The 26,939-nt window shown below is 39.7% G+C and overlaps 1 protein-coding gene across 3 annotated transcripts in view; it reads left to right on the forward strand.

Moving 5' to 3' along the window:
- The window catches only part of LOC105428791 (neurotrimin), a 148,362-nt gene that overhangs the window by 94,590 nt on the left and 26,833 nt on the right, over positions 1 to 26,939 (forward strand). For all 3 annotated transcript variants that reach the window (XM_089074999.1, XM_089075000.1, XM_089074998.1), the window contains exon 3: positions 11,893 to 12,100. In XM_089074999.1, coding sequence (XP_088931125.1) covers positions 11,893 to 12,100 — 208 coding nt within the window. The remainder of the gene's footprint in view (positions 1 to 11,892; positions 12,101 to 26,939) is intronic.

Below are 26,939 nucleotides of genomic sequence, written 5' to 3' on the forward strand. Positions count from 1 at the left end.
CGCTAACAAAACCACGAAAAAAATTAAGAGAGTTTCTATCTTTCTGCGGCAGTTTTTATACATTGCCGCTCTTCAGATGGTCTAAAGAATCCTCCTGCACAGTCGAAGCAATTAGTTAATTAATTAGTAAAATTACGTAGAGAGGTATAAAAATGAATACTCATCAAGTACAAGCTAGAACGATCTTATTCAGTCCTTATTCACAATTCCGGTTCAGCTGTCATCAGTTAGAGTGGGTTTAGCGACGATATTATGTAGGTAATGGCTTTTGCGAAGTACTAATTATGGAATGAAAACCGCGTGAAATAGGAACAGGAAGAAGGAATTCGATAAAGTTTCTGTTCCAAGGATCGGTTGCTCCATCAGTTCTTTAACCTCTTCTTTCAATTAAGGGGCTCAAGTAATGGAACTGTAAATACTCGAATGGTTAATAATATAACTCAAATATACTAAATAAAATCTAGTGCAACATTTATCTTTAAAAAAATGAAAAAATATTCTAATATCTATTTTTTTATAATTGTAAATTACGTAAATATTAATTGTAAATATTGATGTAGAGCTAAAATTAACTTTTTATTTTTTTCTGGTTCAGTTATCATGAGCTAGAATCTGAATTTTATCAAGTAAACGTCAAAATTATCACATAGATATATAATATTTAATATTTTCAACGGATATGCATTGCACCAACTTTTCGCAAATTTACTGTAACTGTCGTGCAAAGTTCGCGCATAAACTCTCATTAGAATAAAAGGTTACATTTTTATCCGTTTTCTGGTTGGATGTGCGCAAAGTTAGGATATAAATAAGCTTTGTGCGAGAAATTTTTCTGAGCATACATTTGTTTGGCATTCGAAGGCAGTAAAACAATAGGACGCGACCAATAAGTTGCGAAGAAAAAAGTGCTATTGCAATGTAAGCAAAAAGGCGTCTCAAACAATAGAAAATTAGCTTTGTGAATTGTAATGAAAGTGCTTGCTATTTTATTCACATTAAATGGTACTTGTATTACGGGCTGTACAATGAATTATAATTGCTGAAAAATGTTGACGAAGGAATGCTTTTGACAAGGTCTTATGAAAAGCACTTGGTACATTAGGTTACTCTTTATTATTTTTATTTTTATTACGTTATAGCGAAAAGCTATATTATAATGAAAAAATGATGGATTATATGTATACGTAAGATATAAATAAATTTTATTTATGTTACACAAATTGACACAATTTAAAGAGCTCGTAAAGATAACCGCGACATGCAAGGTACTCATATGAAAACCACAAGCTTGATATTCTGGGCACAAATTCGTTGGACACATTTAACTTACACTAAACGGTTATTGCGCTTTACATCTCACGTAACGATATCCACACTATTATTATCGATCATTTGCGGTGTCGTCCTTAGCATAATTATTAATATCATTTTGCATTAAGGCAATAACAAGTGCTACATACAGATAAGAATTGAATAATAATATTCTACTACTCGAATAATAATATCTAGCGTATCTATATGACGCTATTTACATAGAAATTTTATTATTTTTGTTAAATAACATAACTTTTAAACGTTCTATCTTTCTGCTTACCACTTAAAAGCAATATCGCAGCAATTATTTCATACATGATGCTATTTGAATTGCAACTGAATGTACCTATCTGCCGTTCGCACTGCGGCTTCTGCAACGTTTGAATAACATTCCATCAATCGAGAATTAATTGAGGGTTGCTTAATTAAAGGACGATATAGGTTATTCGGCTTCTAATTGTCGATCACAATGTAAAATAATTCGACGTAACCGTAATTATTACTTTTAGTTAGCAAATTGTATTCTAAATAAAAATTCTTCTCAGTAATCGATCTTATTTCAGATACATATACATCTTTAAATGACTTATGTATTTGCGCGCAGTCGCTTCTTACGGTAAACGTAGAAACACAGTTATTACAGAATTCGAAGAATAGCGGCATCTGCGAGAGCGAAGAAAGATTTATACACGATGAACAGCGCGCTGGAATCGGAAAGGATCGACAAGAGGAAAGGTATTGAAAACTATTCATCCTGCCCCGGCTCGCTCGACATGAAATTCAAATCGATGCATTTATAGAGACCACGCGGACCCGTCCATGGCCGACATTGCTCTTACGTGGGGGACGACGTGGTGTTGGCCATAGGGAGAGAGATAGGGGGTTCGATGGGTGGGAAAGGGCGGAATAATCGCGTCGTTTATAAGCCGGTGGTGCGTCGCATGGTGTTCCGGCTATGCATTAAGATGACGGATAACAGCCGCAGCTATGCCGGAAGGCTTGAATCGTCACGATGCGGAGATAACGACGCCTCTCCGGGACGCTCGTCTCTCCGTAGGTTTTGCACGTAGTACACGCCGTGGACATTAATTCTTTTACTTCTCCAGGTGATATTCGCACGTGCGTCGAGCTTTCCGTCTCGAGCTTTCGTTCTCGTCAAACGTACTGGATATTCGCTGCTGTCAATCATAAATACATATGTACTTACAGCTTTGCAGCTAATATGCACTTATCGTTTATCGTGATCAGTTTGTCGTAACAAAGAAATGAATTCAACTTTCTCAATGTTGCCATTTTCTATTCAGTCTATTGAACGTATTAGAATCTATTTTGCTAGAGATTTTTAATTTAATAGAAATTTGCAAATTATTATTATTTTGAAACAATTATATCTTTTCGGTCAGTCGTACATTCGACAGGTTGCGCGACATAACTGGGGCATCTAGTTCCAGTATAGCCCCACTATAATAGGTGTTCATCGTGAAAGCAGGACTAAGTTATAGCCTGAGGATATAATAGTGGGTTGACCGGGTGATTGAGCATAGTCTTCTCAAGATTATAGTTTCGACCGAGAGCTATCAGCTCCGCTTGGATTTTAATTGCGAAGTTTTGGCCCGCGCATTCGAACACGGTTCCTCGGTTCGTGGAATAACCGTGGCTCGTTAACTAATGCCTGACTGGACTCAAAGTCGCGTAGCCAATTACCATTTGGCTCCCACTATCGCCGCTTTCGATCGTCGTTTATGACTCAGCTGTAATTATGAATCGAAATGTATACCGAAGAAAAATCCAACAAATCCAGACAGATCCAGTCGCGAACACAAGTTAATTTTATTAAAATAACTGGATGACTATTAACTAATTGCGCCGCCTCTGGCATAATTAAGTGTGTAATTAATTATCGGAAAATCGCGAATTTAACCACGCGCAGCGTCTGATACTTGAAATAACTACTTGGAATGGATCGAGTGCGGATCCGATGTGCGGAGTGCACCTAAGTATTAGATATAACACGCTCATTGCTCATTCAGCGCTTTACTCTTTAACGACGGATAATGAATCTTCATTACGATAACGTTCAGCAATCGATGTCTCCGACGATGTGATCCGATTCTTCCGATGAGTCGATGGTTTAATTGATCGCGCTTAGGATTGCGCGATCGTGGTATTTCTTCACCGTACTTCTCGCCTCGTACTCATTTCACCGACGATTTATATTCCGACGACAGTGAAGCGAATTTACACGTCGTTGAGAGGAGTTGCATCTGGCAGTCGCGGATCAATCTGAATTCGCAAACACCGCCGTCTCCGCGTTCCGCTTCGTCTACCTGCAGGCCGCCCCGACTCATCGGCTTTCGGGCCATAGGGCTGGATTAATCATGGTCCTCTGTAAGCACTGATGCATCCGCTAATCCGGGACTCTCTCACTCGATTCAACCATTTCTCCGGAACGATCTACCGTGCCATTATATAATGGTGACTGGATTCGCCGGATTAAATCCACAAACTATTAACTCTGTAACTGCCCGAATGTACCGGTGTACTTGGCTGAGCCCCGATTCTATTTGTTTCAGCTGTCCAATCGTAATCGGGAATCGGCGAAAAACAGCGGTAAACGAAGGCACTTATCCTCGCTTATTTTTGCCGTGAAAAATATGGCTACCGTTAACGCCGTGCGCATGTAACTTCCTCGTATCTTAATATTTCACAATTTGTATCTGAATTTATATCTGTTAGCTGCGAAAAGTTGTGGCATATTTCATTAATATCCATTTTCGTTTTTTGTTTTTCGTAACTGAGCAGTACAAAGGTAACCCAAAACCCAATGTTTGATACATGAAAAATTGCATTAATTCGTAAAATGTACTAAGTTGCTTAAATGAATAGCTGATGAAGTTAAAAGTTTTATGAGACGAGCCCCTTCGGATCCCTGGTTGTTCTCAACCGTGACAGGGCACAAGCCCGGTAACTCCTAGCAACCTTGTAAATGTATAATCGATCTCGCTAATTAAAAAACAAACACGATTGATAAAGAAGAAATAATGTAGAATTTTTCACTCTGTCTCAATGCAATAATATGACCGATGTAATAGTCTAATGAATTTTACAGTGTTATTGGACTAATCTTGTTATAATAATATGAAAGAAGGAGCAATTTTTGATCTTGTTTTATTGGCATTAAAGTAAATGTAAAACTGCACGGACGTATATTGTCTATTACGAAAGCTTGAGGGTTGAAGGTGGATAGCGCATGGCATACTATACTATTTATGGCCATTTCGTTCGCGAAGTCGAGAAATTTTGTGACTGCCGCTCGCAGTCGATATTAGACCGATATTCATGAAGTAAATATGCATTTAGATAGAGAATTAACGTGGCAGTTAGCCTTGCCTTTAGTCTACGGCATGTCGTATAATGAGTGTAAAAGGGCACAGAGGAATGATGTTGGACTTTAGAGCATCCTCTGAAGGTTCATAAGATTCGCGTTTGTGAAATATTTCGCGACGAAATTTGATGACAATGATAGAGAAACGTTTGCAGGATTATTTCGCAGTTTTGACAGACCTCGCATTGTAATTTAACTGGCGAAGAGATCGAGCAAAGAAAATGTAAATCTCCCGACAATCGCGACACTCGTCAGATCGATATGCATTTGGGACATAGATTGCTAGAACGATCAGATTCCAATTCTTTTGAGCGGAACATAACTGAGAATACCGTGACATTAAATTATATAATTGTTGTTAATTAAAGAACCGAGCCATAGACGAAAAAGAAACGAGACTGATGCGACATCAATAGATAAAGTCAACGTTATGAAATTAAAGAGTCGACTATTCGTTACTCGATTAATCATACTCGATTACTTATTTTATTTAATTCCGATCCTTCGTGCTCTTTTCGCATCAGAAATGAGTGCAGTCGCCTGTAATATACGCATCACATTTATACTGGATTAATCAGTCAGTAGACTTAACCAAATTGAATATCATCGGATGAATATATGGTTTAATGCAAATTACGGGATGTGCAAAATTATGGCAACGTTTATCGCGCGTTGACAGACGTGTGTATTACATCCAATCATTATTGCGCATAATTTTGCCAAAGGTAGGTGTGCCTTTTGTAAAATGCATCTGCCTTTGCTTCCATTTCGATTAATTAAGCTCTTTTAGCAAAAACGTAAACGTGTCTAATCTCTACCGTAGCTAATAGTGCGTTGCTACAGGCGGCACAATTTGCTGCATAATTGCTACAGAGATTTGGAACACAGGGAATCCAATGTTGTTTGCCGTTCCCGCATTGTTGCGGTCTTCTTTCGGATACCCGCGGGACAAATATCCATTTAGATCGTGCATTAGCGGGACGATTAGGATGTAATCCTCGACCTTTCGCGTATAAACTAGGAATCAAAGATTGCCTAAAAGTTGATTCGACAATGCAATGTTTTATGTCGTAGAAGATATTACACGGCATGGCCCCTCCATTTAAATAATTACGAATAATAATCACGCTCGTGACATTTACATCCATTAAATTGCGCTGTCAACTTAAAATTGCACTCTAAAAGAAAAACGCAAAGTTGTATCGCAATATTAATTAAAGTTTGCAAAGCTAGCCTTCTCTCTTCTAGCCGCCGAAAGGCGGAGAGAGAAGTTTCCGACCCAAGTTAAAAATATGCCACAGATTTTACCGAGAAAGAAGAGAGAAGGGTGTCTCGTTGTCCGCGTCATGTATTTAGCTCGCGCATTAGCGGCGCAATTAAGTTTGAACTTTATCCCTTTGCGGATAAGCGAAACAAAGAGACAGAGTTTTAGAGAGTGGTATCGAACAGCTTGTAAGGGCATATAGGTGAGCAATCTACCGGAATCGCACATGTATGACATTTCATACTGACATTTCGAGGAGAGAATCCCCTCGGGGAATCGTATATCTAATGCTGCAACATCCGTCGATTACTTTGGAGACCTTAATTACCTTAATATCCCTATCATTATGCCGAGTTACTGTATCTCGCGTGCTAACCTCTTGCGCCAATTGCGCACCAACCAGATACGTTTCGTCGGCCGTTTCGTTGGCTCGTTCTTCCGGCCGCTTGGAACTACCGGTTTTCCACGTGACTTATCTATTCGGCCTTCTCCCGAATTCTCGTGCAGGCTTAGATGCGTACATTTTTAAAGCGACGTGACGTCAATTTCGAAAAGAGAACTGAACGTGAACGCGATGATTCGGATTTTCATTAATTTCTCAATGCCGTTTAAATAAGACCCGCGAGAACTCGGAAAATAGAAATAGCGCACGAAAATAACGGGCGCACGGTAACGTGTTAATGAGAAATGTATGCATCGTATGTTCTATCAAATCAAATTTCGTATTTACGAATCACGTGCCAGTTTGGTGCTTATTCGATCCTAACGAAGTCACCGTCGAGATCGAAATAACTTCGTATCGCATCGTATAGAAGAGCCGTATCTTGAAGAGACTTTACTCTGGGTAAAAGTGAGCCGGAGAGTTGCGGGAGAGCACTCGGCGTCCGGGAGGGGCGGGGGGGATGGCTGCGGTGGCCCGACGGTGGTTAGCGTTTCGCTAACTTTATTTCAATGCGGCCCCGGGAACGAGGCGGAACGTCTGCTAACGGTGATGAAATCCCGATCCCCCGAAGTGCATCGTTGTAGAATGCATTTCCGTCGTTCGAGCCGATTATCCGCGCTCGCGGTAAGACCCAACGAGAGAGAAAAAAAAACCGTCGTTCTCATAACGGCGGATGGGAAAGTGGCGTATTGGAATTCAATTCCGTTCGAAATTATATCGGGCTGCGAAATCGCCGCAGTGCCTGTTTGCACGCGGGCTTAGTTAATATTCCGCAAGAGAGCAAGAAGCCTGAATTTCGAAATTGCTTTGGCTTCATTTCGTTTGACTCGCATTACGGATTTGCGCGCGTGTGTATGCACAACATCTCGCTGCGTTCGCATGAAGACGCGAATTTACGACGGGTTGTTACCAGGAGATTACAAGGGTTCAAACCTAGCTCAAAATCCTTTGTTCTTTACGTGTGATTTGAAAATTTCCATTAAGCTTGCTTTTTCTCGTGCCGAAATGGAAAAATTTTTGAAACTTATTTTACATCGAAATATGGTATTGCGCGTTAGTGCCCAAAATTATTAAAGCCTTTATCCTTACTGGTGCAAAGGAATTAATTAAAAAAAAAAAATTTTACCGAGAAAGGTTTGTACTTTGTGGTAGCAGCGAGAAGTCAAAGTGGTAATGTTTACGAGTAATATCTATCGATTACCGATTCTCTCTTGCATGCAGCTTTTCGATATTCAGAGTTACCAGTCATAATAAAAATGGAAAGAACGCAACAAAGGGCAAACGCAATAAAAATTCACTCGCGATTTGTGTCCTGTTCGAGGGTTTATAAAATCGTGCAACCGTAACTAATCAAAGGTTGGCACTGATTTAAGGTGCACGCGCCACAGGGTTTTCTGCCACGCGGCCTGAATGTCTCAGGAAGGTGAGAAAATATACGATCCAAGATGGACTTCTCGTGTAAAGTCATAAAACTCGTATATGCGCCTTTTCGAACTGTTGTCGCCGTCGTCGTCGCTGCTACGCACTCGTCAGTCACATATATATTTCTTGAAAGTTAATCTTATGAGTCTAGTCTAATCTTGACTCTCTCTCATGACGAGTCTGGTCTCCGGCAATTGCGGACGACCGTAAGATCACGACCACGCTCACGCGAGCAAAAGTTTGTTGAAATCTCTGCTTACGTTCCCGTCCGAGCCGACCTGTCAAAAACTTCGAATGCCACCGTTTGAGAAACGGCGAGCGAATGGGCCGCGGAGAGGAAGCAACTCGGAGGAAGCCGGAAATTGAGAAGTAGAAATTGAGCCGAATGTTTCCTGGTGCACGTCGCGGACCAGTCGGGAAAGTCGGGAGAGCCGTCGCGCGAAACAAGTTACGCCGGATGCACCTGTGTATACGGCCGGTGTACGAACATCTAGATCCTTTAGGTTTTACCAGGATCGTGGTTGTACTGGGAGTCGTACTGATGTTATTAGCGGTATTATTAGAAACGTGATAAACGACGTATTCTATAGAGTTAAAAGCTAAAGGATTGTTTGCTAAAAAAAGAAAAAGAAAATTGCACTGAGCTCACACTTGCAAGATCACTGTTAAATCTCTTGAAAGATTTCTCAGAGAATCGCGCGATAAGAGGTTCGAAAATTTTGTGACGCCTGCCATTGCTTTATTATCGGCCTTTCGCCCAGAAAAGCCTCGTGATACTCGTGCGAGGAAGGCGCGGAGTGTGACACATAGTCGCCGACGCGGGCCGGGTTCTCGGAGTCTCCGTAAATTACAGAAACTCGCGCGATGGTCGCGGCCGTAAATACTTGGTTATCATAGTCGGCGGAAGCACGACGGGGGCATTATACCTGCATTCACGTTCATCGTGGTCAGAGATGGCGGCACCACGCTGGACAGGGCGCTCAACGTTTCCATTCATCGGTGTGGATATCAAATGCAATAGTTCATGGCGGTGCTTCCGACTAGGTGGTCGACCAGTCCTCGACCTCTACCTCCTCTCCTAATCCAACCATCCAGCGTTTCACACCGGTCCCTGGCAGATTTACAGGCGCCTGGTTTGATATCTGCATCCGAGAGTCGCCCGTACTAGACGCACGTGTTCTCGAATCTCCTCCCTCCCTTTCTCCCTCGCTCACCCTCTCTGCACTTTCCGTCCCACCAGTGACTTTGAAGCAACGTCATCTGAGATAATTAACCGAGTAATCGACGCGTCGAATGTGGGATTAAAGGTCGACGGACGGCTGAGAGACGGTTCGTTAATGAAGCTCCGTGATCCTTTCGTTCTCGAGATCTTCCAGATTAATACGACGTATTTATCGTTAACTTATTCTATCATCTTTCAGTATGTTTTTATAAATAAATGAATTATTATTTTGTTAACATTGATCTTTTTCCAAAAGAAGAGAGAATTAAGTATAATTTTTTTGAAAAAATTTTGATAAAAATAGAATTTAATTATTAAAGCGTATGAAGATTTAACAGAGGAATCCTTTTAAATTCTCCATCTGCAATCCCTTTTTTCTTAATAGCATTTTAATATTTAACCGACCACGAATATAACAATGTAATTACACAATTATCACAGATAATTGCGATAAGAATTTCAACGCATGTATTTTTTTCTTCTTTTTTTTTTTTTTATTTTATTTTACTGAGAAAAAAAGTTCCTCTCGCGAGTATTTTCTTGCAACTTTTATATTGATGGAATATATAAGTTTTTTATCACAGATAAAAGCCATCTTTTCCTTTCTTTTCATGCTTTTTGAGTGATAAAGTATCACTTGCCTTTTAGATGACATCCTAACATCGGCCGTGTATCAGCCACGTGGAGTGATAAATAAAATATCATAGTCTAGTGCCCTGTAAAAGGTATCTGAGCGCTGCTGGCAACGCGTAATATCTTCGATGCGATATTTATTCAGTCTCGAAGCAGCGAAAGGGCAAATCATTAAAATTACGATCGCACGAGTAAGCACATCAATGAGCAAATCCGCGATCCGCATACGAGCCAGCCAGTCAGCCAGCCATCCGGATTTCATCACGCGCGTCCAGCAAATCGAACCGTTAAGAAAAATCTGATTCCACGGTCGAAAAGCCCAGATGAAAGCTATTCACGCGACGGGGCAAGTGAAGTGGTTGCATTTTGTCGGTCCGCGCATTTGTGTGTAACTTTCTTGTCCGCCTTTTGCGAATGTTATGCGCGTTACGTTCGCGGCGTTACGCCGGACGGCCGCGTTCTCATGATGTTAGTAATATTCGCGCGCCCGCAGCACCCGTTGCATTCCCTATCTTCAAAGGCGCGGGCTAATGGAATTGCTATTTCAGTGCGCAAACATTTATTCTCGAGGATACCGTTCACGTTATAATTTCTGGGATGACATGCACGTGACGTTTGGTGCCCCGGGGGCGGACTCGCGCATTTTGTCGGTCGAGGGAGATGATTACTTTGAAGAAAGCCGGAACGCCGGAAGCAACCCTCCTCTCTCTCTCTCTCTCTCTTTTTTTTTCTTCCTTCTCCCTCGTTCGCGAGCCTCACAAAGAAAGCGCGCCGATCGCGTAATCGAATGTTACACTCGGCAGGAGCAGCGTGGGCGTAAACGATGGTGTGGCGAAGGAATGTTAAGAATGCTTCGTCGATTTATTTAATGTCAATAACGTCCATTTCGATTCTCCGCGTGGATAATCGGTGGTGTAATGTAAAAGTCGCGCAGCGATGTGCAACAAAGTTGCACAGAATTTTCTTAATTAATTTACCGTTTGTCAGTACAGAACACGATGGCAATAATACTCGGAATATTACACGAAGTGACAATAACAAATGAAGCATTTAATCAGTGATGTATCATCCGCATTGATTCATACACAGATCCCATTACTGAAGGAACTTGTCGTGCGTTTCAGAAGTCTGGGTTGCTCTCGCCGTAATTTACCGAAACTTCGTGACTTATATGTAATTTCCATAACGCCATAATTCATCGTGGTTTATTTTATACCGCGGTTCGATACGCACGCCCGCCTCACTAAATTACTATAAATTACTTGATCGACTACCCGGGCGCGAACAGTATGCAACAAACCAGGGGCAATTATCTGCGAAACTTGGTTATACGGGACGCAGCGCGAATAACTCGCGAATAAAAGAGCATTAAACTGTTGGAATAATATAATAACGGAATAGCCGCCCGGATGATCCCGCGGCGTTTTATTTCTCCGACGGAACGGCCGCGCCGTGAAAAATTATAATTGATATGGACGGACCGGAAACCGAGGGGGAATAATCCGAAGGCGAATGCTGGTGGAAAGGTAGACGGCGGGAAAAGAATCGCCGGTCCGTTGAACTGGAATACAAAAGTCGGCTGGAGACTTATGAATTAAAGGATGTCGGTCTCGACCGTGCCGCGGAACGTTTTGCGGAAAAAAAGGGACAGCTCTTCTTTTCCTTAACGAGATGCACATCTCGAATATTTATTGTTAACGATTAATAACTGTACTTCATTGTGATAAAATATGCGCTCTAATTTAATTCCCACGCGAGCGCGTTGTGTACAAATTTTAAGACACCGTTTTAAAATAGTGCAGGTCACCATTTTGCAGCAAGTTTATACAACGATGTGACAATTTTATTTATTTATAATTTTATTTAAATTAGACCACATATTGAAAATTCGAAGAGATAAGAAAATAAGCATAGTTTAAAAATAATTAAAATTCACTGTTTTATAGATTTATTAGATAAGTAATAAAACACAAAAGTGAATTTATTTGCAGCAATTACATAAGATAGTTTAATATTAGTCTAATGAATGTATATTGACGTATAATAATTATTTCAATCTACATTGCCGCATATAATTGGTTACCGATTACGAATTTACTGTTAATTAATAAGTTGAATATTAATGCATGTTTTAATATTGATTTATCTGTATGATCCCGTTATTAACATGTAGCATATAGAATAAGAACATTTTTGGTTTTGTTTTTTAGGTGGCATGGTTGCGCGTCGACACGCAAACCATTTTGACAATAGCGAGCCATGTGATCACAAAAAATCACAGGATCGCAGTTTCTCACAGTGATCATCGAACGTGGTTCCTTCACATACGGGAAGTGCGGGAATCCGATCGAGGCTGGTACATGTGTCAGATAAACACGGATCCCATGAAAAGCCAGATTGGTTATCTCGAAGTGGTCGGTGAGTAACACTGCATTTCTTTCTCTATTAACGGAACAGCTTCAATTATTCTGATAATTTTTATCTCGTTTTTGTCTCGTAAAGAAGAATTAAGAGATATCAACAGCCATTTTATTGGACTACGCAAAGGTCATCTCCACCATTTATTTTATTCCCATTTATTTATTCATATCGCCGTCTAATTGCATAAACGGAAATTAGAATAGGCGTTATTGGAATAACGTACTTGAAATAAAGTTGCCTCCATTTCCTCTCGATATCAATTTTCGTCCGCCGCTCCGTTGTTATCGTGGTACTCGTTCGTACTCGACCGCTAGATATTCAATTAGCGTCACAAGAAGCTAATATCAGGGAGTAAACGCGGCGCGCCGCGTTGAAATCGCAACGCGATATTACATGCGGAAATACACGCGGGAATAACGCTTGCGTTTGTTGAAAAGGTAGCACACTAGAATCACAAATCCAGCAAACCAATGCGAACTTCTGGCCGATGCGAGTTAGTCCGCGGAACCCCTTGGCTGGGTACAACTTACAAAGTGGCTCTTCGCCGCAGTTCGAAGACTGCTGCGAGTACTCCCGAACTGCAAAGCTTCGTACGTCGTTTTGCCCGAATGCACTCGCAAGTAGATTATACAGAATGCTAATAGGAGACCGCTTTCATCGGTTTCATCGTTAAAGAGACTTCGTTTCGGGCGCCACCGCGCGGTTCGTCCCTTCTCCCTCTCTTCTCCACCCTTGTTCGTGTTACGGAATCATAATCCTCTCTCATCCCCTCTTGTCCCCTGCCGTCTAACCAATACCGTGTCATTCGCTTTTCTCTTCCTCTTCTAATTTAAAAAAGTTTCTTAAGCCGCGGTTTCGTTATACCCCCTCCCCCTCTCTAGCATTAATGATGAAATCTGCCATTGCCAGAACGATCGTGCGCTATTTAAGGTTTGAATACTCCGAGTTTAATCCTTGCGCACATCATCCGCGAGTAAGTGGCAATTTCCATAGATAATGTTACTCGTAATTGTACGGAAATAGGATGATGCGTCGGAGATATGCGATTGCGATGGTGTAGTACGCGATCATGCAGGATATATCCGAGTTAGAATTCGACTATGCACATTAAATAGCGTGGCTTCTACTGGTGTAATATTGAATGACGTAACAACATATATTTGTAAGGTTCGAAATAAATTACTAAATAGACTGAAGCATAATTTCTCGAGAATATCATGATTTAGCATCATATTTCCGATTTATTCGAGTAAAATATCTTCTAAATTCTTGTTCTCATTGTTTTTGTGATCTGTGAATCTTACATTATTCAGATATATTTGTAATTAGAATAAGTAAATATATAATTATACTTTATTATTATTAAAGGAGGTAAAAAGTTTGTTATCGACATACTGCGGGAAAGCGGAAAATTCTACCTTTATATTTAATAATGAAAAGAAGAAAACTCGTATTACATCATACAATATTATAGTAAAGCACATCGTAGTTATTGAAGTGAAATATAAGAAGTATCCGTGCTCTTTTCTCGAGATTCTCTTATCGGCGATGCGGGCGATTCAAAACTCGTTATTTCTCGAATCTTTTTCGCATGCTTCAAAGTCGGCAAAGAAAGATTCTCTCTCAGAGATATCCCTACGAGTTGTACTTCTTTAATGGTTTCTCGGTATTCATCTACAGAATTTATACGCATGTCTGTGTTGTTCGTCGATACGATAATTAAATAAGCTCGATACAATAATACGAATTGATACGAACTCTTGCTCGATGCAGTCAGATTACCGGAGCGGCAACAATTCACGGAAATAGAGAATCGAAATGGTTATTTGAATATTACACATATTACAAAGTGATGCCGTATCTGCGCATCGAGAGACAAATAGATATGTAACGCAGACGTTTTCGCATTCCCTCTTGAAGGAATTTGAAAGAGACCGGACCAGCTCCCAGTCGCGATGTGAGGTTCGTTGCGCCCGTAGCGTTTGTTGTATACTTTACGGTCTTCCGACCTAGTCTTCCGCCGTTTCGTACCGAAATCAAATTGGCATTCTCGAGATACGGCCAGACTCTCGCATCCCATCTGTAGCAATCTAATCCTGCGCTCCAGGATCCGCTCTAGCTTCAACAGCGCGGTTGTAACGGAGGCGGCGGTGGCGGTGGCGGCGGCGGCGGCGGCGGCGGCGGCAGCGGCAGCGGCGGCGCACCAGTTCTCTCGCGCGCCGACCTGACCTGACCTCCTTTCCCAGGTTCAAACCGACGGTCGGAGCGCGTATAGCCGGTCGGCTACTTACCGGGAACTTGGTCTCCCTCGTGAGATCATTCCACATCCCCTCGCTCTCGACTCGTCCGGCTCTCCCTCCCCTCCGGGAGTCTGGCTGGTAGGGTAGTCTCCGGCAAATGTACCGCCGTCGCGCTTTCTATTTTAACGGCCCCCGCGCAACTCGCGGAGGAGTACTACGTCGTCGCGGTCTCTCGTCGCTTAAGAAATCTCCTTCGCGAGAATAAGTAGGCCGCCGGAGGCGCAGTTGGCGAGGACTAGATCGGGGTTGAACCGATCCTCTTCCGGGAACTTGCCCTTATGCGAAGTGGAGCGCCTCTGGTTATATATCTGGTAAATAGCGCCATGCTCAATGGGACATGCAGAACGAATGGTCCTCGGAAAATGTACCAAGTTCGTTTATCCGACTGTGCTTCTTAGTATGCGGTCTTTCTCTTAGAGTGGTCATAGAAAGTCATTTCTTAGTAACGGTCTTGTCCTTGAATATTTTTGACGTTTAATAATTCCGCCAGCAGAATAAATTCACAATTTTAAAGTTCAGTATATTAAAAATGCATGAATAAGGAAGTTACTATCGGATGATCTTCCTGACATATGTATCTCGCTATAATTGTTACTGCAATTCTGACGTCGAAATATATATTCATTAATCGCATTTAGGTCAGCTTTAAGAGGAAACCTCAAATACACTTGAGAAATCTTCTCGCGTGTAGGAAAGAGAGTGGTTGGCGGTGTATCATGAGTACACAAGAGGAAACTGATTTTCGGCGGAAGCGGTTCTCCATGTATAATTAGAAACTTTAATTTAAATAGAACGGAGCTTTATCTCTTGTGCCATTAAAAATACTTTTATAATACTTCTATAATAGACTATAGCAATTATAATACTTCTATATATAATATTCTATATATTATTCTATCTAATAGTTTATATAATATTCTATACATAACTATAATAACTATAATATTCTTATTAAAATATCTTTATTGCGATATAAATTTAAAAATATTATTTAGAGATTGAGCATGTGTCTAATTTACATATATATCTGATTATATCATATAATTAGTACATTAGTTTATTTTTAACAAGTTGTAAAACGTGATTTCTATCTAAATAAATTTCCTACCTTGTAATTCGCCGACGATGTAATAGCTTCACAATGCTATCATCGGGAAGCGTGAAATCATATTACTCGGTAATTGATCCGCCAAATATGCATTGATTAACTGTTGAATGGTCTTATCGTGCATAATTGAACTCTCGGCTTTCATGTAGGTTAATAATGCGACTCATCAGAGAATGTTTTCGGGTTTCAATTATCGGGGGCAACGTATCCATCGATACACGCGTATGTGTATCGTACATTCAAATACGCAGGCGTATTTTGTACATACACTGGATGGTACTTGTGCGCGTGGATTCATCCGGAGAAACTTGGGGTAAATCTAATCTTTCTATTGTAATCAGTCTTTCAGGAAACCGAATTTACTTTGTAACATCTTCTTCATCGTCTGTTCTGTTGAAGATGTTGTTATTGTTTAGTGGATATTAGCAGTCGTAGACGATCAATGTTGCTTGAGGAAATATAAAAATAATAAGTTTAAGAATTTGTATAAAATCGATTTGTGTTTTAAATATTAACGGTGCAAACAATTAGAAGCGACAACTGAAGCATTTTGCTGTTGCGTCGTGTCGATGGTTAAGAATGAAGCAATCTTTACCATTCGTTGCTTTAAAAATTACGCTTAACGCTCTGCCAGCCAAGGTGAGCAGAGAAACTCAGAAAAAGAGAAGCGTGTTGAGTGGCAGGAGAGAGGAGGAAAGGAGGAAGGAGGAGCACGGGTTCATGAGGAAGGAGAAAAAAAATGAGGTACGAGAGTCGTGCGCTCGCGACTGGTGGGCACACGACTTTTCATTTCCGAGAAGGGCTGTAAAGATTGCTCGCGTGCAACCACCTTCCCCCGGCCCGCACGTTGTTCCCGGCAAACTCGCGGCCGTATTACCGCCATAATAATAAGGTTAATGCCTTGCAAATTAAGCGGACGCGAAAGACCTTTCGCGTGGTTTTATGCCCATTTTAGTGCCGATGCCTGATCTTTGTCGACGAGCCGCAATTATCGCGATATCGGGCCGATGTAATCTCGCGAGTTTCAATAAGATTTGTTAGGGTTTCTCCCCGCGTCTTGAATTACACGAGCAACCATAACGAGCCGTCGATAAACGTAGGTAAACGGATATTAATTAACATTGTTGGAAGCTCGAAAAATATCTTGAATTTTCCAGGTATATATATATATATATATCTGGAAGGTACCAGGAAGATATTATAATAAAAAATGTATATCACGATCACGTTATTGTTACGTTAACAATGACGGAGCACAATGTAAACTTGCGTTTAGAACGCAGCTGTATCTTCACTCTGAGAATTCTTTGAATTCTGTAGTTAATTATAGGATCCAAGAGAAAATGCTAATTAGATAGAGAGAAGGGAGGTATCGATAGATCGCGAATTAAACGAAGAAAATAGATCGAGAGATTCTTATTCGCTGCGAGTGCACTTTGATCTTCGTTAATGTCATCCTATTATAAGATCCGATAAGAGAGACGATGCACTCTCTTGTTTTAATGAAATTTCGCATTGCCGTGTAATTCACGGAATAACGTAGAGAGACGGCTTTGCCTCCTTTTCCACATTAATGCAGTTTCCAAGTTCGGGTAATTAGCCCGTCGCGATATAAGGCGTTCGTTCGTCAGAGGTATCGCCGTAGAATGAAAATACAGCGAAAACGTTTATAACAAGTTGCCTATTACTGTCACTTCCGTCCGAGTTTTCTTCTCAGAAACGCGGCGGATGAAGCCGCAACTGAGTAATCTGCGCGAGTACTGTATCGGGACCCGAATACAGAAATCGATCGCTTTGTTTGGACGTACTCGCGTCACGAGCATTGTCTGACGACAATGCTCGTAAATCACGAACGAGTTTCGTTCCGATTTCGGGCCTACCAGCGGAGAATCTCGTTCATTCTGTCTTTCTACATAAGTAAGGAGACGTGTTTCTTTTATACGCCGAAACGATTCTCTATTCTGGAATCGTCCAATTAAACTGGCGAGAGATCGCTTGCTCACACCCCGGAATAAGCTTCATTCGTCCCTTCGAGCGGAAGGACGGGATGTCACGTGGCTATCGGCCGGCATCCGGTACAAGTCATTGTCAGGACGTCCACGTCACGTTGACGCTGGCCGCCGATATATGGACATAATGCATGATATCCTCAGGGATCTCGACAGACTGTGGGAAACTACGGTTAACTCTGTGCCAGTTTTGATTTAATTGAGGCGATTAACTGTCTCCTGCAATTCAAGTCTGCCGTCCAATGGAACATAAAGCGTCAGCTCTTATCTCATGTTAATTGACCATATTTTGAATCATCATATTTTTACGGAAATTAATAAAGACTACAGTGTATGATAATAAAGCCAATGAGAATCAGCAATATGAACGGAGCGTAAATTATATATGTTTAATCTTAACTTTACATTTATTAGTAGGAAGTTCCAATTAATAGAAAGTTCCACATGTTTCAACTCGACTCGAGTTTGAATCATCCTCAGTGGTACAAAATTATATATCTCCGAGTAAGAATATATCTCCGAATCTAATCGATGAGGCCAATCACAAAAAATAATAATATGTCACGTCAGCTAACTAAAAAAAAAACCATCAATTATTAAGTAAATCTTAAACGTGAGATGACATATTTAAATCGTTCATACGAAACATAGAGAAAAAAGAGTTATAAAATGGCTGTAATAAATGTAAAATTGTTTAACTTTCGCGTTGCTCTTTCTATAATACTTTAATCTATTAATTCTAAATTAAAATAATACTTATTTCTGGCGTACACGTGAGAATATAATGTAATATGTTAATTTATTTCTTTTACACGTTTATGGATATATTGACCGATCGGTATGCATATCGAATTACCTTTCGAGTACTCTGTGGCACATAGAGAGATCATACATCTGCGAAGGGAGAAAAGTTAAACTTGCTTTATATATCCCGCAAGAAATTCAACCGTATGTGGCACGTAGTTTACTGTGCATGGGCGATATACACGATACCAGTTTTTCGACTGGTCGGATACGGATCGCAATTTTCGAAGCACTCGTGCGTGCTTTTTTAAGTCTTTCACGTCGTACAACGTGAACGGATACACTTCTAAATTCGGCTACGGCAGCGGTAGCCTACTTCGCCGTAAAAGTTTGCAACTTTTCGCAGCACGCTTTGCAAGTCCATTTCCGTTTCCCCGATGCCTTTATCCGGTATCTTTAGCCGCGCGAGCAAAGTACAAAGCGGAACGTTGTGGCGACGAACTGATTTCACGCATACACTTTGCCTTTTTGTAAATATCGCATTTGATATATATATATATATATATACACATACACACGCGCACGCGCGCGCGCGCGTGTATGTATGTATGTATGTATGTATGATGTATATATATATATATATATATATATATATGACACACACACACACACACACACACACACACACACACACACACACACACACACACACATGTACAATGTAATATTTAATATTACAAATACGCAATCGACATCATGTCCGATCGTTCCCACTATGGTATCGAAGCTTCGCAGCGCCTCGCGTTTAACGTCAAATTTTCATTAATTATCATCGATATCTCGTCGCACGATGAAATGACGTAATGAATTTTCATCTCGCACACACGACGAAATCAATTTCAACTTTATCGATATCAGAGTATAGTTGCGCATCGAAACGTATGATTTCGTCGTTTCTCATAAATGATTTATTTCGAGGAATATCCGAGGGAGAGAGAGAGAGAGAGAGAGAGAGAGAGAGAGAGAGAGAGAGAGAGAGAGAGAGAGAGAGAGAGAGAAATAACGTAATAAAGATTAGCATTATATGATCACTTGTCAATTTATGCGTGAAGTAAAGAAAGAAGGAGAATAAGATGAAAAGAGAGATTTAGTCAAATTAAAGGAAAGAGAGACCTAAATAAATGAGAAGAAGGGTAGTTACTTTTCTTTCTGAGACCACTTTCTGAAAGATAAACATCTGCTCTTCACTTCGCGAAGAAATTTCGAGTACTGCAGTCTCGACGGATTTATAACGCGATATTCCGCGCTTATTAAAGCACGCAGAAATATTTACTCAGAAGATGCTGAAGAATATGAAGAAGTAGGAAGACAATTATTACTTGCTATCAAGCGGAAGTAACAGATGCTTCTTGAGCAAATTTTCGTACGTTCTTGCTTGCAATTTCCATCTCTTAATTCTCATCTCTTTTTTTTTCTATTAATGTCAGATACTTTATATTTTATTATCCTGATAAATTTGTTAACGTTGAAAAAATTTAAAAGATCAAGTCAAATAAATAATCGCAAAATCCATTATGACAATCAGGGTGAGAGATGAATGTTCGTATCCATGGGGATTTGCCTTCAGCGTGATTCACGTCGTGGGAAATTCAATAGAAGCTCGAGGCATAGAAACGCTCCGCGATAGACTTTGTCCGCGCGGGAAATAAACGAAGAATAAGATCGTTACTTTGCGGCGAACTCACCGTCACCATACTGACTTTCTTATTCTCTCTCTCTCTCTCTCTCTCTCTCTCTCTCCCCTCCTTCTCCCGTCCTTCCTCTCATTGCGCGAAGAGGCCTCAAGTATAGAGTTTATTGCAGATTTACGACATGATGGGATACGATATTTGCACCTTTAAAACGACCAATCCGTAGTTTCACGCTGTCGATAACACCGTGCGAAAATGCCGCGGATCGAATAGAGAATTTCTCATGCGAATCGAGCAATACTATTCCAGATCGAGTGTATTTCGCGATGCTAGAAGCGCGAGGTAATAGCGGTTGTCCAACGGTCACAATGACAGCATCACGGCGGATGTTTTCTATGGATTACACTCGAATACCGTCGAAACGAAGTTAGGGTATTAAGCAAACGACGCAAAACGCGATACTGCCCATTTATGCTCTATATTCCTCTCGTGAAAGTTGACAAAATCGTGTTTGTCCGATCGAGTAATATTGGAGACAAAAAGAGATTCGTTTTGCGTACTTTTATGTAGATTCCAGTTACAAGCGCTATTATTTCTGCAAATTTTCCTGAGAAACACAGCAAGTGATTTTAACCTTTAACTTTGTATTGGTTCGATTAAAATTCCTCTAGTGGTAGATCGTCGATGCAACCGTAGGAAATCGATCGAAAATCGAAAAGGATTAACAAAACGAATCAGAACTAGTTAAATACTTTCGTGATAGTTTCGTAAGCTATGCAAAGTGATATTTTGGATTCAGTTGGTATCACCTCTCTCCTCTGTCGCGTTTTCCATTAGCATTTCTCGAGTGCGCAAACCACATAGCCGAATTAGATTGCTTTTTTTCTTTCACTGAACGAGGAGAAAAAGTAATTTCTCTTATATAAAGTTTAATAAACATGACTATGTAGGTTTCAAAGTGCATAATTTATTACAATCGAGACATAACATAGGTAATACACGTATGATTTATTGTAACGGAAAGGTGATTTATGAACAAAATTCATAGTTCGCTATTTTGATTAATACATTCAATGTGTACGATGTGAACTATATTTTCGCGTTTTCAACTTCCATTCTTGTTATATATAATGTCGCCTTTGAGAAACCGATTCACATTGAATGCGAGAGCTTCCGAAAAATTAATAATTTGTCAGTTTCCCTGTGTGAATCTTTAGTCGGACTATTGCTCAAAATTTCTCTCAGATGTAAAAGCGATCATCCAAGCGTCTCAAAGGGTTTCGCGACAATGGACGTTTCAAGCGCGCGTGGCATCTGTTTTTATTGTATATTATGCAAGCCGCGCCGAGCTTTCGCAACCGCGGGATAATGTGACCGCGAAATTGCGAGAACGAATGCCAGCGTACCGCGAGATGTGTGCATTAAGAAGTGCATCCTGATACGATGAAATGCGAATGAGTACAAAAGTCACGTTAAATTTAATGCTCTGCTTAAGTGCTATCAATTTAAATTATATTCCACGTGTATATTTATACATGAGCGCATATACATAATTCAGAGCAACTTTACAGAAATAGTTGCATACGAATGTAGCGTCTGTATTAACTAACGGAGGAACTACGCTCGTCTGCATTTGCTTGACCGACGCGATGAACTCGCTTTGAGCACGGGAAAGTTAAAAAGAAACAGATAAAGAGAAGGATAAAAAGCGGATTTTCATTTTCCTCGCGTATACCACGTTGAAAAAGCTACTGAAGCTCGCGCACATTCTCTGTGCCGGAAATATACCTCGTAAATAATTTAAAATAAGAATAGAATTTCAATCTCGTACTTTACTTCGATGTATATATCGCGTACATCTTTTAAGAATTATCAAGTAGATGGAGATTCAAAGATAACTGTAACAATGTACATTTTACATTCGACATTTGTATTATAAATTTGCTTAAATATCTTATATAATTTCAACTATTCTCATAAAATTAAATAACCGTTCTTCAAAGTATATAATAAAAGTTTCAAAATTCGATTGTATTCGAATGTATATGTACTTTCGCGAGCAAGACTTTAGTGTGAAGCGAGGAGAGAAGATGCGAACGGTCGATGGATCGTCGAATATTCCTTTCTGATGGCCGCCAGCAATTTGATATGGCGATACCTGCTGGCGCCATTTGAGCCGCTTTATGTACCGAGTAAATAAATCCTTGCCTCACACGCGCGAGCACACACACACACACACACACACACACACACACACACACACACACACACACACACACACACACACACACAAACACACACATGGACACGATGCTCCTAACTCGCCCGTCCGTCGCGGCTGCCAGGAACCGACTGATTTCGATTAGGGACCTGGATTGTCCTGCGGATCGTGTGTCCCGGCAAAGTGATCTATTGTTCTAGCGAAGCTACGCGTTCCTCGTCCGAACTTTCCGGCGTTTCCGTCCGCCCGCGATACCGGGGACACTTTTATCTTCATTCTTTATCCACCGCGCCTCCCTGTCCCTATTCTACCCTTCGCCGACGCTCGCCCGTTACCTTTTTCGCGTGGCCTCTGGCAGATAACAAGATGGCAACGGACCGTGACGACGAGTATCTCTCCCGCCGAGTAAAATTGTCCGGATCTCGTCACGGTACAGGCAGATAGATAGGCAACGGGAGTTGGGGAGGAAAGAGATGCGCGCCCCTCGTTATCTTGCAACGCCGTCGAGAAGTAGTAGCAACAAATACATAATGGAACATTTCGCTTGCTTCTCCGCTACCGGTGCTCGTGGCTTTTGCTGTGACCAAGCAAAGCGACGACATGTCGACATGTTTCTCGGATGTTGTGTATAATGTTTTTATTTAATGAACAATATATCCCGTTGTTTTTTCTTCTTTCCAATCGATAAATTCTTTCATAATTTAATTCTCTCAGAACTTGCGCTCTGTGCGCCAAGTTGAAAGTTTCATGACACAATAAACCGTTTCGATTCCGTAAAAAATAACTTCGTATTGGATGATAGATAATTTCTAGTATCAAGTTTTCATCAATTAGAAATAACAATTTGTGATACAAATATATTGTGTACAAATATATCTCTGATTCAAGTATATCATATTACAAGCACGTGTAACATAACAAATAATAAAGAACACTCAAATTTGACTTGTGACAATTTGCATTAAAAAAGATTTATTACATAAGTGACGAAATTAAAACGTACATGGACGTGATTAATTTATGAGTTACTTTTGAGATGTAAATAAATTGAGCTTTATGTAATAAGGTCAATTACATTATATATGTAGGACACTGGAGCCAACATCAAAAGTTAAGCAAAAGAATAATCGCAGTCCGAAATGTGTAACATGGCGCACTACGTTATTTCCATTTGAAAGAATTTCCGCACTTGCATCAACGCCGGCCAGAAAATTATCCGTGCAAATTTCTTTACCTCGATAAATCTCGCGAAAAGCGTTGAAAAACTATAAATGTCAGGACTATGAAGAATTGATACATCTATTTTTATTTCCCGTCTGGATACGTGTGAATGCCTGGCGCGAGCGATATTCGACAAAAGATATCATACAAATCGATACCTTTGTTTCGGAGTATATATTCCTTGATATTTTCGTGTGTTTGGAGCTAATCGTAATTTAGCTTTAGACTCATCGCTATTTTTGTCGTACTTTATGGAATATATTTATGCATAAATTGCATATATTTATGCATTAATAAATCAAGATAATATTTGCCAAAAGTTTAAAGACTGTATATGTGACTGTATATTTACATATTTAATAAGTAAGTGTATATTTATATTAACACAATTTGAGGTATCAAACCTCAAAATCCCGAGGGACATTCGCCAAGAACGGGGATAAGAGCTTTGATGTGTGAACTCTTGTTAGAATTAATGTATTCTCTCTGTACGAGCTTTATCAATTATTGCAGGCTCAAATCAGATCCAATAATGCCAGGAACGATTTAATAATTTAGTTGACCATGATCATATATTCATGATCGCTGAATTATTGCCATGAAACGTTTTATCGGGCACAGTCGTGTACTTTCATATCGTAATCACAAAGTGATGATGTAGCTAATAGCATAGCGATAACGCTTCTAATCCTAATGTCAAAGCGATAATAAGCATAGTCTCATTAGTGTCTATATTTATCGATACAACAATTATTGTATATGCATAAATTAAAGGTAAAGCACAAGCTATGTGTCAATACGTACGTATATCAATACGTTATATCTAATCAATTCACCTTAGATATTTCGTATTAAATAAAATGCAATATATTGGATTGTGCAGAATTGTTTTGATTTAGTTACAACTTTCGCAGTTCAATATATATATATATATATATATATATATATATATATATATATATATATATATATTGAACTGCGTTATATTGGTTTTATATATATATATATATAAATATATAAAACTACCATAACTAACATATATATAACATATATATATATATATAAAATATATATATATATATAACCTGTATATTTGTGCTATGTTGAAACATCTTGTTCAATTTATGATCAACAAGCAAAACTAGTATATAGATATATAACAAACTATAATATGATACACAATTTATTGGCAGAAAAAAATACACACATCTGACTATGTGACTGTATGATCGTTGAAGATTAACTCAGTACTCTACGAATGAAACGCAACGTGCCATGAATTATTCAGGAAACCGCGGCAAGCTTGCACGTGCTAATTAACCGACAACCTGTCGTCGCGTGAGGTTACTCTTTCCATGATGGTACAAGTTTGTTTTGCAAATGCGTCAATAAAAGTCACAAAATGCTGCCACAGCAGTGACAAAAGTTTTGGAAATGATTTGTTTCATTTTACGGACTGCGATGTATCGCGTCGATGTATCGTATCAAAAAAGGTGATGCCCTTGATTATAAAATCAAGAAAATCCTTGATAAAAACATTGTATAAGAAGACAGCCTCTCTCGTATTTAAATAATTTCGCATTATATCAGGTTCAAAGGAGCTCGCGGTTTACATCCTGTCCCGCAGGATTGTCAGAACCCCAATTAAATTCTTGCTCCCTGAGTTGGTTTCTTTAATTAAATTCCCCCGCTACACGTAATTCTTCTTATTTCCATTCCGACCCAATTGTTCTCCGACGTCGTGTGCGAAACTGTACCGGGAACCGGAGCGCCAAGTTTCTACTTGCAGTAGAAAAGCCTCGATACGGCTCAGACTACGAGGCGCCCGGCCGGCACGCGAATAATCGTTGCATGCCGCACGTGCTAACGAGTGAGAATTGCTACGCATTAACTCGCGATCAGTTGATGGCGGTCTGTGTCCGGCGGTTTGTGTTGCAGATAGCATAATATCGAAAAAAAGTGAATGAGGAAGTCGGCTTGGTCGATAACCGACTTTTGGTTTCGCGACTTTCTCGCAGCCGCGACTTTCTCCCTTTCTCCCGCCTTTCTTTCCTTGCTAATTGTACAAAACTGTTTTAATATTGATCACGCATTTTTCACGATTTATAGGCGTGATATGCGTGAAATATCGCTATAAAATAGACACGCTAACCGGGCGCAAGGAATACCGTCGCGTTATACATCTGAAACATATTTCTATAAAAACTAAAATCTCCCGTATTATATGCAATTTGTTTTGTATCCCCAAATTATTTATTAAAATATTGCACTGTCGATGATATCGACGATTCCGTAACTTTGAACGAAACATAAGCTGTGGAAATTTATACGAGATCCAAGTTTACATCTACCTTTTGGCAGCTACAGCACGTTGCGTAACAAGCAAAATATTTTAAATATTTTTAACGATAACATACAACGTAGTTTTAATAAAAACTACCGTTTTAGTATATATATATTTTTATATATGTTATAGAAATACTTATTATTATCCAGCAGCGGAAATGGCTGAAATCATAAATTATTTTTGCATTTATCACATGCAGGCATTACTTTTATAATATATTATTGTTATATATAATATATTATTGTTTTAAGTTTTTAAACACAACTCGATGTTATATTCACGCGAAATGAAATAAATAAAGATGTTCTCAAACAATATTTTCTGTACGTTAAACTGAATAATAAATAAATTGCATTTAAAAATGATAGTTAATTAAATAATTATATACTTTTATGTAGAAACGCTGCGCATAACTTATCATACGTTGCATTAAATTTCACTCGTATAATTTTCCATATAATTATCGCTGGCATATCTATATTGTTTCGAATCCATCAACGATTCGTCAATATCATTTCAATTGCCTTTCTGCATCTCAGTGAATGAACTTTTCTATGCGATCAATGCGCTAATTCGGCATCAAAAATTTCGTGGCTCAATCACGCGTACAATATCCGAGAATTGTCAGTTATTCTCCACGCGTCGCTGGCTCGCGAAATTGCAGTCGAAGCTACGTCAGCCATAACACTCTTTGTCGATGTATCACGAATATGCGATTTAACTGAGCGATACGCGCGTACTTAGCTGCATGAGCGCACAATGAGTGCTCCGATTATCGCGACAGATTTGTATTGACATCGTCTGCGCTTTATTGCGATCAGGAACAGTAGTTATTTCAGCGATTATCGTACGAGAAGGAAAGACGAGAAGCAGATATAGACTGATATCAGAATTAACTCACGAGCTTATCAGGATGAAAAAAAAAAAAAATGGAACGATAGAGTCGAGTGGCATAAAGCACAACAAAGTTAAAGTCTTTTGCATTGATTTTATGCTCATCCGTTCGGTTCAATTACATTGTCATTACGTTTTTTTCCTACGCTGAATAATAGAGTGAAACTTATCAGTGAACATTGAAGTTTCTTAAAACAATAAACAAAAGGAAAGCTAAAGTTTTGTCGTTTATATATGTCACTCTGAGAAATTAGGAGGCAAGTTTCATCATCCGTTATCGTGTCATCATACTATGAACGTA

This window comes from Pogonomyrmex barbatus, unplaced genomic scaffold (genome assembly GCF_055798465.1).
Source record: "Pogonomyrmex barbatus isolate J1 unplaced genomic scaffold, ASM5579846v1 scaffold18, whole genome shotgun sequence".
Classification (NCBI taxonomy): Eukaryota; Metazoa; Arthropoda; class Insecta; order Hymenoptera; family Formicidae; genus Pogonomyrmex; species Pogonomyrmex barbatus.